General features: G+C 42.6%; 1 protein-coding gene across 1 annotated transcript in view; it reads right to left on the reverse strand.

Annotated features, from left to right (window-relative positions):
- CASR (calcium sensing receptor) overlaps positions 1-14221 on the reverse strand; it is a 71635-nt gene that overhangs the window by 33703 nt on the left and 23711 nt on the right. The window contains exon 2 of the mRNA XM_062618169.1: positions 3876-4321. Coding sequence (XP_062474153.1) covers positions 3876-4060 — 185 coding nt within the window. The 5' untranslated portion in view covers positions 4061-4321. The remainder of the gene's footprint in view (positions 1-3875; positions 4322-14221) is intronic.

Raw genomic sequence — 14221 nt, forward strand, 5'->3', positions numbered from 1 at the left:
TGGAATGCAAAGCAGAAAAGGAAATCATTTGGTCTCAGAAAGGAAACGTTAAATATCCTATTATGTATTGAGTGCTGCTGCGAGATTGGCAAATACATCTGCAAAGGGTAGAATTAAAACTGCTCTCTCAGATGGACAGACTCAGTGAGCTAACGTGTCCCAGACCTGTACTCTGTGAAGCCCTGCACTATGGCATGGGGATGATGTCTCACCACAGCTGAAAGCTGTCCACAGTGTGGGACCTTGGCCTGATTGCTCATCAGAATACTGGTAATACACGCTAAACCCCATGATCTAGTGACACCGTATTGGCCACACTGTATCACACCTCAGGAAGATGCATTCTTCATTGCAATTCATGACAGCAAGAGGAACACATGGGTATGGCCCATCAGTGAAATAATGCTAACAATAATACCAATGATACCACCACTACCACTACTGCTAATTTACCCGAAAACAAGAAAGGACAGAGAAATCAGGTTATGAATAGGCCTTTGCAGGTGCTGACAGGGAATAGGGGTCAGGGATTGCTTGTGCTGTGCTCAGCCACTGTCTCCCCTGCACACATCAGATGAGCATCAGAGAATGTTACATGGAAAGCTGCTGCAACAGCACCTGAGGCATACATAGACAGAAGGTGTATTTATATTAAAAGTGGGATACTTGATTGCTTAAGCAATAAACAGGAAACAAAATTGCTCACTTTCTGTACTCCTATCTGACATTTGGTGTGGCAAAATCGAGAGTCATTTTTTGCTTTGGACTCTACAACTCTGCTTAAAGCATGAAGATGCATTTTCTGCCCAAAAGAATGGAGAACAGACTATTACTGTACTCTTTTCTTTTGCTGCTGAGCTGTGTATATATAATCAAGTGCAAGATATGCACAGTAGGTTCAGGCCAGTACATATGCTGAGCTGGGGAGAAAAAGCATGAGGAGTTTGAAAAGTGAAAAAGGGTACAGTAACTGTCTTACCCATTTTGAGAAGCCCTGTTTGGGAGCATACACAGATAAATGTATGGAAAAAAGGTTCAAACAGTGCAGATCAGGTTGAAAAATCCTCAAAAGAAAGGAAAAGCCCCATTACCTTAAATTGTTTGATACTGAACTCCAGAAGAGACTGGGGCAACCACTCACAGGGTTTCAGTGGGACCCTTAGGTCCCTTTTCTTGATTTCAAAGCAAGGAGCTTTTCATACGGTCTGATGACTTTGCTGTTGCCCAATGGAGGAGAGTATGAGGAAAGATGGAGCATGGCCATACTCCTACAGTGACCTGGGTCTAATTTTCGTATGTGACATGAGACACATTCCTATGTAGACAGATATCTGAAAAGGGGACAGGTCAAAACTGATTGGCCTCAGCCTTGAAAATACAACAGTGCTGGAGAAAGCTCAGAGAAGGGCAACAAGAGCAGTCAAAGGTATGGGACAGATATAGCATATTTGGGTTTGCCAGGTACAGCCACATTCAAGCTTCTCTAGCAGATTTGCCACCCCGCAGAAATTTTTGACACTAGAAGACTGGGGAGATTTTACTTTGGGAAGAAACTGGAGCCTCTCCCTGCCCCCCTTCCCCTCCCTGAAAATATGATTTCAATCACTCCAGACCAAGCAATTGTCTAGAACTGCAGAAACTCAAATGCGGTATGAAAGCCTTTAGCTCATGACTTGAAGAATGTATAGGACTCCTAGAGTCAGCACACGCAAACCTTCCACAGGCTACCACCGAACCACAGAGCCCAAAACCATAAAGGACCACCATGGTTGTGTTGAGAGATCTCTGTACAAGTCCAACCAGAGGAAATCTCTGACTTAAACGCTGCTGAAAATTGAAAGTCCTTTCAGGAAAATTATCTGCTCTCAATTTAACTGTAGCAGTAACAAGGAATACACATAAACTGTCCCATGGAATAATTATCTTCATCCTCAAAATATGATGACCAGTCACAAGAAGTCTTCTCAACCCAATTTCTTCTGAATTAAACCTTTCTTGGAAGTGGGCATTTTCTGGTAAAGACATCTGCAACCAACGAACTTCCAGTCTTCTCTAGTCCAACCATCCTATCCTTGTTCCTATCGTAATTGCTACTACTTCTGCAGCTAGACCTCTGGCCTTCATTGAGAATTCTTTTTCCATTTGCATTATGCTGTCAACTCACAGTTTACTCAGTTCCTTGAAGGAGTGCAGTAAAGTGCCACAAACACCTGCTTCTTCAGCTAACTCCTCTTTTTTTTTGCACCTGAAGCATCTTGGTGCAGGGATAGTGGGCACACAGATTTTTACCCAGGCAAATTTCAGGTAGAAGATATCTTTGAGCAGATCAAATGCTGCCCAGGAGGATCTCCTACTGTGTCCTTAAAACAGCTGGTCTGGCTTTTCAGCATTCATTTGTTGCTGGCAGTGCTATCTCATTTGGCAACCGCACATTTCTACTACTCGTGGGGGAACATTGTCCTGTGATCCATTCTACTAATGGGACCATGTCAAGACAGTCACTGAGGCTGACTCAGCACTGACAGAAATGAAAGCTTTGTTCAGTTTGCAAATACCTGCACTGTCCTGCTTGCCACCTGGTGTAGGTGAAGAAGACAATGAAGATGAAAACATCTATTGCTTTTCAGCATTCCACTCTCAAAATACGTCATAAAAAATTATGGAAATCTGACAGAGCTTCTTGCTCCATGAAGTAGACATTCCTCATCTGTTTAGTTCATGTCTTTCCTATGCATGCACAGAAGAAGCCAAAAGAACCCCTGCTTAACTGCACTTCTTTCTGTGTGCTGTGTATGAAAGCGTCTGGGGACAATCTCCTAACCTAGATGGACGTGTCTTGCTCAGTGCCTCAGTGGGAAACCGCACCTGAAATCTGTAAGCATAGCAGGCATGCTGTCAGCCATTTTTCACTGCCATCTGCAACAAAACTGCACTACATCACCAGTCTAGGATGAGCAGTCCAAAGAATTCCAGATACACAATTTTTCACGTATGATTATGGAAGAGGTCCCATAACACTGAAGTGTTTCCCCATGCATGGACATGACAAAATTCCACATCAATTTCTTGTATTTTGTTTAGATAACATTTCAGTTGCAATCAGTTTCTGCCACACTTTCCATTTGTGATGTGTATTATGTGTCAGGTTGTAAGGTTAAAAATTCCTTATGGTTCATCCCAAAAATGGCTACACTTCAATAAGAGAAATTGTTTTCATGTGCATTTCTTCCTCCAGGGGTAACTGCCAAAGGCTGAAGACAAAACCTACATCCACTGTCTGCATAGAAGGAAAGGATGTCAGGTGAGGAAAGCCTGCGTAAAGAGTTCAAGTCTGGGACTTTGTAAAGGTCCTAAAGAGACGCCTATGTGCTCAGTGGGAATTTTTAAAATGCAGTGACCTATCTCATTTTCACCTATTCAGTTTTTAGGCAAGTGAACAGTTCGTAAAATCTTAGAAGATGAGAGGCAGAACTGGGGGAAAAAAGTATTTCTAAGCTATTTTGCTGTGCATGACTGTAACCAAATGAACTTGAGGGCACTATGGGTTATTTTTCATCCTTCTACTAGGAAAGCTGCTTTCCAGATCCTATTCAAGTATCTACTGTGAATGGCCAAATAGATCAGTAAATTCATGTTTTGGTAGCTTTGAGTTATACAAAGATTGCCCCCCTTCACTGTCCAAATATTGTTTATGTTACTGTTTAACATATTCACTTCCTGACCTTACACACCTTATTTACCTGACCTTATTTACACCACACCTTCCCATTGTCCCTACAAGCATCAGATCACAGAGTGTATCCGTACAAGATATAGCATGTCACCTGAAAATGAGAAAGATCAAGACTTCCTCAGCAGATTTTTTTCTGGCTTACCTTATGCACTCCACTGATTCCGGTCTTGATTTTAGATCCTGGTCTTTAGCAGCCACTCCAAAATGAATGGGGAACAGTCCTCCGAGAATAATGTCTCCCTTCTTCTGTGCCCTTTGGTTTGGCCCATAGGCAGCAGTGTTCCAGGTAAATAGCAAAAGAATCAAGCAGCAGCTATATAAAGTCATTGTTCCTCTTTTCACCAGGGAGTTATAGGATGCAAAATTGGAAAAGATGATGTAAGAAAGCAGATGTTGTAATGTCTAAGCTTTTCCTTTCCTTAATATAGCACAGAGAGGATATGGGACACATGTCTGCAGGGAGATAAGCAACAAGGTGGCAGCCGCAGTGCTGATGTTTCTCCCTCTGTCTTCTCCATTGCAAAACAGCAATTCAGTGGTCCTTCTTTCTTCATAACCAAAGCATTATGGAGAACCCATCTCTGAGAACTGCAAAAGAAAGACATGAAAAGTGATCCCAGTTACACACCGGGGCCCCATGCTGCCATGGTGGCTCTGCTTTGCCAAATCAACCTCTCAGTATGCCCCTGAGTCTGCCCCCACTCAACCTGCCTGGGACACATACCAACCCTGACAGAGCAAAGCAGGCACCCTAGTGATGCCAGCCACACCTCCTTAAACAAGTGTGAGATGCCCGATTCTATGGTTCTCTGTGTGAATCTGGTCACAGGAGACCCTGTAAAACGTGTGACTGGACGTCCATAAAGACAGCACACAGTGAGAGACTTGGATTGGCAAGTGAGAAATAAGGACACATCAAATGCAGTGAGAATCAAACCTTTCTCATAAGCAAATAACTATAATAATCTGTTGATGTTGGTCCACCCCTCCTTTCCCTTGGCTGTTCTTAACTCTGGTTTGAACTTATCCTCACTAAAAATGAAACAAGGACACAAGAAAGACTTCCTTCTCATTGAAAGTGAAGATGACTTCCAGGGAAGCCTTTGAAATCCAGATAATTCTCTGCAAGGAATCGTGAAGGTTTGAAAGCCTCGGTGATCATGTCATTGCAAGCTTAGCTGTACAGCTTTAAAGCCTACATCCTGGGATGAGAAATATTACAGCTTCTCTGTGCTCAGTATATTTTCTCTGCAGCATATCTAGAGGCCTGCCAAATGAAGAACTAACTTAATTATGGCTTATGAAAATGGATATGGCTATGGGGGAGGAAGTAGCACACAAAAATCACAATACACAGCTCTTTAGCCTTTTTGGAATAGGTCTTAAAGCGAGTAGTACAAATCTGGAGTTAGTCAAATTTTGAATAGAAGTCAGGCATATGCTGCTAATCCTGAGGACAGTGCATTTCTGAAGCCAGACATCAAGAGTTTTCAAGTGCTGGGAATCTGCTTATGAAGATGACGACTTACGTACTAAACATACCTAGAGGGACCTGATCTGTACCTAGGTCAAAAAAGGAGATACTGCTGGGAAACACTGTGATCATGAAGGTTCTTCTAGTAGCTATCCTTAATGATTACACATGCTGTATAAACACCAAGCATTTGTAAATATTGTATACATTTTTATTAAAATGGAAGTCCAGATGCAGCAGTCAATGGGAGAAGAGACAAAGCTCACATCATTCTCATGCCTTTGTGGTCAACACACTTAGACACCTGGGTAGATGTTGCACTTCTGTGGGGTAGGTCCACTCTGTTCTTTGGTCTTGTCTTGAATAAGCTCAATTTATTGGCAAGGGCAATCAAATCTGCAGCTAGAGATCAAAACATATCTAAGTAAACAAATTTCTACCAGGAAATGAGGAGTCACATGGAGAGATTTTGTAGGAACATTCAGTTTTCACATGAAAAAATATGTATTTCATGTTTCACAGCATCCAAGTGACTCAATCCAAAGTCAGAAACTCCCATTTCTTACAAACTTGACTGCTAGATCCTTCCTCCTGACTGGAGATTCCAACACCATTCTCAAAATCTAAAACATGGACATGAAATGTCCAGTTACTGCTGACCCTGGCAGTCGAACACTTCAGGATGTTCCTTGGCAAGCAACTGGAATTATGTCACACTGCTCTTGTCTACCACTCTTGTGTTGTTTTAACATCTGATTGGTACTCTTCACGAAGGAGCCACTGGTATTGGCATGTGGCCCTTTGACAGCAGGATGAGCGAACTTTAACTGGAGACAGGATTAGTTGTTAACAGACACAAGTAAGTGTCCCCAAGCTTTTGGGTTCCCATTTTTCTTGGCAGATGAATGGTAGTTTTTGCTTCTTCGGTGCCCAGCAGAATGAGGAAGGAAACACTCTGTCACATTTCAGGTATGGTAACGTCATCCTCCTCCCACCACTTATGAATTCAGAAAAGATGAAAAAGCATATCAGACATTTTTCAGACGGATGCTCTCTCTGTCCACCTGGCTGAGGCTAACTCTGCCAGATCCTATGAGACAAATTACTGGAAGGCAAACAAGCATTGCAGTCAGCTGCAAACACTTTCCATTCTGTCCTGGTCCACAAAGCCCTCCTGCCATCTGATGCCCCATGGAAATATGAATGGGTGCTCCGGGCTTGTGCCTGGAGGACAAACATGGAATACCAGCTGCAGGAGAGCGTTTTGCACCATGGCCCTCTGTCTTGACACATAGCTAGCCTTCCTGTGCATACAGCCAGACAGAATGGTGAATGTGCAGCAAGCTCAGTGCTTCAGGAGTGCATCAGACATACTGCAGAAGGGAAGGTCAAGTATGCCATGCATGCTTTCTACATCTGCTCACAGTCCCTTCCCTGCCCCAGTGTGAGGACCACTTTGGAAAATTTCCACCCACATGGAGAACCACAGCCAGAGCATCCCAGCTGCTACCCTGCTTGTCTTGTTTGCTAAGCACTACTCAGATGAGGCAGCAAGGAAACACGTATTCAAACTGTTCTACTATTGTCAGCCTGCTCCTTGCAGCCCTCTTTCCAGGGGCACCCTCCTAGCACTGGGTGAACTGATAGCATGGGGGCCCTGAGAAAAAAGTGGCCTGCTCTTCAGCTGAACTGCTTCACCTACTTTTCAGTCTGCTCTTCAACCACATCCAAAGGTGGGTAGGGCCCTCATGAATTGTTCTGGGGACTGCAAATATCCTGTGAGGGACTGGGGTGACAAGTGAGGTCCAACACATGAGCTCTGGTCCAGTCAGTCCCCGTGTTGCATCCCCGTGGAGAAGTGTGCTCTGCCTTTGGTGCAACTGATTGCACTTGCCTCTTTGCCTGCTTCATTGATGTATCTGAGTAGATACACATCCTGCTTAACCACCATTTCTGTCTGGCACAGGCACGAAAAGTTATGCTGGGAGTTTCTGTTCTTAGAAGCAACTATGAGATGAACAATGTATTTTTACACTTATTTTGATTATCTTCTGTGCATGTTCCAGAATGAGCAGTCACAAGAAAATCAATAACACAGGCTAAAATTGGGTTCTCTTCTGGACAGTTCAGTAAGAAATATCAGTCAAAAATAAGTAAAATGCTCTTCTGGGCAGCAAAGTGAGATTAAAAACTATGAAGTAATGCGGCAGTATTATTAAAGTCAATCTAAATATGCCTGCAGCTACTTCTGGCTCAGAAACACCTTTCCCAGTGTAGCGTAGAGTACAAATGAAAGCAGATCAGAAAGCCAGCAAAAAAGTTATGTGTCCAGGAGTGATTTTGTGGTTAGAGAGGTTTGCACTGTTTGAATTAAAAGAGGATACAAAGGAAAGGGAAGAGCAGAAAAGATCTGAGATTATAAATAGTACATGGAGCCTGTTGTGACAGGCAAGAGCTCATGGCTGACACTTGTGGGCAAAGAAAAGCAACCTAGAACTTTGACCAGAGGCCACTTTCTAGGGGGAGCCTTCTGCCTGCATCTGTGAGAGATTGAGGGGATGCCAGGGAGCTGTCATCATGGCCACAGCATTCTTGTTTAGGTTTGAGGATAGTATGACTAAAATGATGCTAATCACATCTGGTAAAGAATGGGCAAACCCTGCTGCGCTCAGGGGCAGGCTGGGGGGGTCACCCCAGTCAGCAATGTAGCCTTCCAGGAGAGCAGGGAGGAGCCCTAGGAAGGGGAAACAAGAGGAAGAGGGGTCTGGATTTTAATTCCTTCACTAGTTGTAAAACAAAGAAGCAGCAGGTAAGAAGCTGATTCAGCTATACTGAGGTGAGAGCCAGTGCAGGTGGGGTCTCAGGACTTACAAAAGAGATGTTTGAAGCAGGGAGAATAATTTCTAAAGGGGAAGCTACAAAGAGATGTGATGGTCTGACTAATGCTATTTAGCCTAGGGCATCATCTCCCCTCTCTTCCTCCTGGCTGGCTGAGACCTGACTGCATGCTCCTTCAGGGGCAGGGATGGAGGAGGCCAGCATGGGCTCTCCTGACCCTGAAACCAAACATAAGACTCAGCCAAGGTGGGATGGGATCAGTGACTTCCCCATCTGCTGTGGACAGAGGGTAAGCTTGAGACCACAGCCTGCTGATTTATTACAGATTTTCTGCTTTTCCTTTAATAACACTTTCTTTTAGCTTCAGGGTTCTTTGCTTATGAAAAAGGAAACTGTTTTCATCATGAACAGACAGGCAATGTAATTTAGCTTTCTGGGATGCTATGGAAGGGTTTGAGCTGATGTAACGGAATATTTAGGAAGCACTCTTTGCTACCAGACAGTACGTGGCTGAAGTTTTAAGTGTAGAAAGAGTAAATTCGCATTCTTATTTCTCTTTTTCTCACAGTAGACAAAGTTGGAAGATCTAAACTGGTAAAATAGGGTTCATTTTAAAGCAGTGTTTACAGCACCCAGTATTCCAAGATGTCATTTAAGAGCGTGACAAGGGATTAGACAATGAAAACAAAGTTATTGATTCATGGTGCAACTTGATATCCCCTGAATACTTTGGAACAACCTAATCTCAGGCACAGGACACAGAAGTGAGATAATATCAGAGGTGCTGTCTGTGAAGAAGATGGGAGGTAGGATGTAGATGTATAAAACGTCCCTGAGGCAGCAAACTGAGGGATCAATGTCCAAAGATGTTCTGGCACAAAGTGATAGCCAGAAAAAAACAAAACTGTTTGCCCAGCTCCTTGTAAATCTCAGTGTCAAAATTTACAAGTCTCTGTACCTAATACCAATTATAGCCATGAAACCAAGTATCTCAAACTCATTTAATAGGAGATACAGGTCTCCCAGCTGCTTTCAAGTGTTCTCAATGCCTGACGTTGAAAATATTTGAAGATACTGATTTCCTGATGACTGTTTATTAGCTTGATGTCAGTACCCCAAGGTAATATCCTCTAATATCATCTTTCATTGTGTCAAATCTTCCTTCAGTTCTCTTTTCTTTAATTGGATTAAGATTATGAGCCTCTTCCTTATTAAAGGAAAGCATTATGCACCCAAAGATTGAATTACCTGTTAATGCACGCCTGAAGACATGAAACTTAGCAAAATATAGCTGGAAATTATATTACTAAGAGAACAAATTGCTGGGCTCTCAGAGTTATCAGCTAATAAATTGAAAAGAATAAATTAACAAGCATCTGAATTAAGAAGGCAGCTTGGAATCCATTGCTATTTGTTTCCTTTGCAAGTATTTTTACATTTAAAACATTATTTACTATTAGCACAAAAATTCTTTTATTATGAGCTCTTCAATGCAGAACACCTTTTCCCTGTACATATATTCAGCAAATACAATTCCATTAGAATTCATTTGCAAGAAACATATAAAACAATAAATATTATATTTTTTTTTTATATGGCCCTATTTTTAATCCTCTCCCCTTTTTCAAAATATTCTTTAATACTTTTTTTCCCACTCTGTTTTATAGCTATCAGACATTCTGATTTTGAACTGTCTTGGAAGTAAGGTAGCAGCTATCTCACCTAAGCTTTGGTAGAGGAAGTTGAAGTGGTTCCAGGAACAGGGGGAGACATCAGACCACTACTGTCATGGCAGAGGAGGTACTGTCAAGGCTTGCAGCAATTGGTACCATGCTAGTTAGAATCATAGAATCAACACGGTTGGAAAAGACCTTTAAGATCAAGTCCACTTGTTCTCCAGCACTGCCAAGGCCACCACTAACCCATGGCACTGAGGGCCTCATTTACAGGGTGTGTGAACACTTCCAGGGATGGTGAATGTTTTAATTGTTAGATCTAACCATGCAGAAAAGCTAGAAATGTTCAATGAATCTTCATACTGTGGATGAAAAGATGAATGGCAGACTCATAGCATATATTACTTATGAAGTACTTCTTAATGGAACAGTAACTAACCACTGCTTTAAACAGCAGCTTCTCAAGTTCATGTAATAGTTGGGTTGGAAAGGATCTCGAGCGGTCATGCAGCCTGTACCTTAGCCTAACAAGGGCTCGGCAATGGTAGTGCTTTTCCCAGCATATTTTCTCTAAAACCTTTTGAGAAGGAAGCCCTGCCAGTCACCCAGACCAGCCGATTCCCATGCTCCTCTGCTCCTACCAGGGCACATGTTTTCTCACATCTAAATTGGGTAGTTTGGAGGAACCAAGCTGCTCACCCACCCCCTGGGGCCTGATGGACATGTGAGAACTCCAGGTGCACCTCAGCAAAGCACTGCCACTGGGAGCCTTCCACAGACCTGCTTACTTTTGACAAATCACTGTTTCCTAATGGAATGCTGCTTTGTCAGAAGATGCTGCTTTGAGCACCCCCTCTTCAGCTTTTTCTTGTTCGAGTTTCAATGTTTCTGTATCTTTCCAGAAGATCCAGTATAGCTTATTCAGAACCTGCGCATGTGATAAAATAATGACTATCTGGAGAGCTATACCTTGTATAATGCAGGTGCCAGAATAATTCATCAGGGATTTTGGTGGCTTTTAAACCTGGGATTCCCTAAGCCTCACTCTAACGGAGAGTCGTATCCTGCTGAAGTGACAGGAATTCCTCCACAGATATCCTGCTGTACCTTGAAATTATTGATGAAAGGCATACAGTAAGATCATAGGAAGCCTGAAGCCATGATCAACACACCTGCCCTCAAAAGACAAGGAAGAGTTCAGGCGTGGCCAAAGTTGGCCATGAAAAACCGAAGCACTTCTCATAGAGTAACATTATCAATTCTACAAGATAAATAAAACACTCTAAAAAATACAGTAAACCAGGCAATTGCATCACATTTAATTCTGCTAAACTAATAAGCCCAACATCGTTGTTTGTCAGTGAGTTACTGTTTAAATCTCTAGAATATCCATACCTATAACATTATTTCATGTAGCAGTCATAAAATTAGTTTTTCCTTACTCCCAAGTTCATGTAGAGTGTCTAAGTAATAAAGAGCCTACTATGAAAGAGTGTGGAGCACACCCTGACCCATGCTTCGCACAAAGAAATACCGAAGTGGCAGAAATATGCCTAGGACATCACTGCTGATATTCTGTTCAACACAGATGCTTGAGAACAAGGAAGCCTAAACTGGTAAGAGCCTCAGAGTCCTGTCCGAGCCTCTGGGGAACTGCAGATATTGAAAGAGGAAACCAGAACACTTTGTTTCAATAGGTCTCATACAAATTTGGTGTTAGGAACAGAAGTCAAGAAGAGCATCAGCTCCTGTCTCTTGCACAACCAGGTAAAAATCAAAACCTGCCCAAAGGCAGTATTTACCATGTGTGTGGATTTAATATGTGGTTATGAGGCCTTTGGTCTCCCTCCCACTTCATCACTGGCTCATAAAGGGCACACGATCAAATGCCGAGCAATGTAGCTGAGGTTGCATGGCTTTATAGCAAGCTCCTTCCAACCGTGACTGTTCTCTGGGATTCACTTAACACTTCTCAAGTAACTTGCATCAGTATCATGTTCAAAATCCCTGATCAGTTTAATTTGGGTCCTGGGAACTTATATCCCTTTGTGGAAATAATTCTGTATTTGCTGATGGTGGTAAGCAAAAAACAGAAATAGAGGCGGTAATAGAAAATACCTTAGAGACTCATTGAATGCACTCAGTGAACACCATTAGCAGACACAGGGATGTGTTAGCCAACACAGAGCTCGAAGTGTTTTCTGAGTCATGAGTACTTGGTGAAAATCTATGTGGAGGGTGATCTATGCTTTTGGAGCCATTTCCACACAGGCATGGCTATGAAGCTAGCCTGAGAAGCAGCTCTAAGGGCCTTATAGGTCTGACTGCACTTATTCCTCTGAAGGGTAAGAGTTTCATGCACTAAGAGCTAAAGCTCATTTCTACAAGACATATCACAAAGTTATGAAGCAAATACTGGAATGGATTAAGACCATTCTGTAACTTCTCATCTTTTCACTCCTATGATTTCTTCACTACAAATGAAGCAAAAGTGTATGTGTGTACACATAACAGGCAGTACTGGAATGCATGAGGTTATCAAGGTATCATCCTACCAAGCAAAACACTCTGCTGCACCCCAGCACTCACTGTGAAATGACTAGACAAGAAACAACACGTTACAAATTCATCAGATTACTTAATGAACTGGCAAGAAATGCTGAAGAGCTACAGCACTGCACGGGAGCCATAGCAGAACAGGGCTTGGAGTGACTACCAAATCCTAAGGAGTTCCAGAGCCACAGCAGCCCACCTGCAGCCTTTTGGGAAGTTGCCATAAACCCACCAGTTATTAACTACCCTAACTTACACTGTGAACTGCACCAGACCCCTGAGAAATCTCAGATTTAGAGAACATAAGAACCAGGGAATCCATCTGTCTTCATCTTAAAGCTGTCCTGTTTTGCCTCTCTATGTTCTAGACTCTGACCTTCTCTTGCTGTGTCATGGTTTACTAACTTGGTTGTTTCCTACCCCTCCTGTTAAAAGCCTACCGTCATATCAGTTGATTAAAGTGAAAAGATATCTTAGATATAAGATCAGTCTAAGGCTTCTCAGTAGTTTCAATGATTTTTGTCTTCAAGTACAGGGGAGACGAGGAGCCTTAAAAGTTGCAGTAAAACAGGAGGTGAAATATATTTCTAAGGTACCATTTTTTATGAAATTGGTGTTTTCTAAAGAAAGTTCCACCAACCACACTAATGAACATGCATTTCAGTGACAGCTACTTTACCCCACTCCAGATTTTTGGGAAGTGACTAGATGGAGAAAGAAATCCTGGGAATGCTCTGCAGAATTAAGACACTGCATCCTTGTGGGATGGTGCATATGGCACTGGGCTGTTGTTTGCAAAATTGGAATAGTTCAGACTTCTGCGTGCAGGTGAAACAGCACGCCCAGGGAGGTTGTGAATGCTCCATCCCTGGCAGTGCTCAAGACCAGGTTGGACGAGGCCTTGGGTGAGATGGTTTAGTGTGAGGTGTCCCTGCCCATGTCAGGGGGTTTGGAACTTGATGATCTTAAGGTCCTTTCCAACCCTAACTATTCTATGATTCTATGATTCAACCTGTATGCCTTTCAAGGTACCTTACATTCCTGCATATTATATATACATCCCTGCATCTCAAGCAAACCTTTCCTCCTACATCCAATAAAGAAGTTTTGCCAGCAAGTGTCACCCAACTGAATTGCTCTTAATTCCTAATTTGCAGGATTAATAGCTTTTCTGGGGATCCAGAAGTGTTAATGGGTGTTGTGTTCATAGCCCTCAGAAGTAAAGTCCACCCCTGCTCTACAGAACAACCCTGCTTATGTATCTGGGAAGTTTCTCCTCCTTTCCTAGTTCCTGGTCTATCTTCTTCCTCTCTCACAAGAAACATCTCTGGGGTTGACAAGAGGGCTCAGTCCCCTCTCTAACAGTCCTTCTCCCTTGCTAGGCATGCCCGTAAGACAACATGGTTGTCTTACGGTCTTTTGCATCAGGACTTTCTTTTTTTTTTTTATTTTGAGATGCATTTCTCTAAAAGCAAATGAAAAAAGGCTTCAGCTCAATTCTTTAATATCAATAAATACCAATCCAAGAACATAATTTATGAAATTGCGCTGCTCTAGTCTGTCTTGGAAAGAGTAAGAAGGAACTATCCCTGTTATCACCTCCTGGATGCTCTATACCTACATCTTATGTAGGTATATGCTGCATCTTAGAATGATAGAATCGTAGAACGGTTTGGGTTGGAAAGGACCTTACGATCATCTAGTTGCAACCCCCTGCCATGGGCAGGGACACCATGCACTAAACATGTCACCCGAGTCTCTGTCCAGCCTGGCCCTGAACACTGCCAAGACATTTGTCTTTAATTTTTGTCTTGTATGTTTAGAACCTAAGATGTTAGAAAGACTGGTCACCACGATAAAGCCATTTTGAACTGTTTTCATTCTGTGCTACATTGTGAGGCAGGAAAGAATGAGGAAGTGGTTCAGGAGATGCCAAAGCAGTCAGCT

This window comes from Pezoporus occidentalis, unplaced genomic scaffold, assembly GCF_034315485.1.
Source record: "Pezoporus occidentalis ecotype Australia unplaced genomic scaffold, CSIRO_AGI_Poc_V1 ctg104, whole genome shotgun sequence".
In the NCBI taxonomy this organism is placed as follows: Eukaryota; Metazoa; Chordata; class Aves; order Psittaciformes; family Psittacidae; genus Pezoporus; species Pezoporus occidentalis.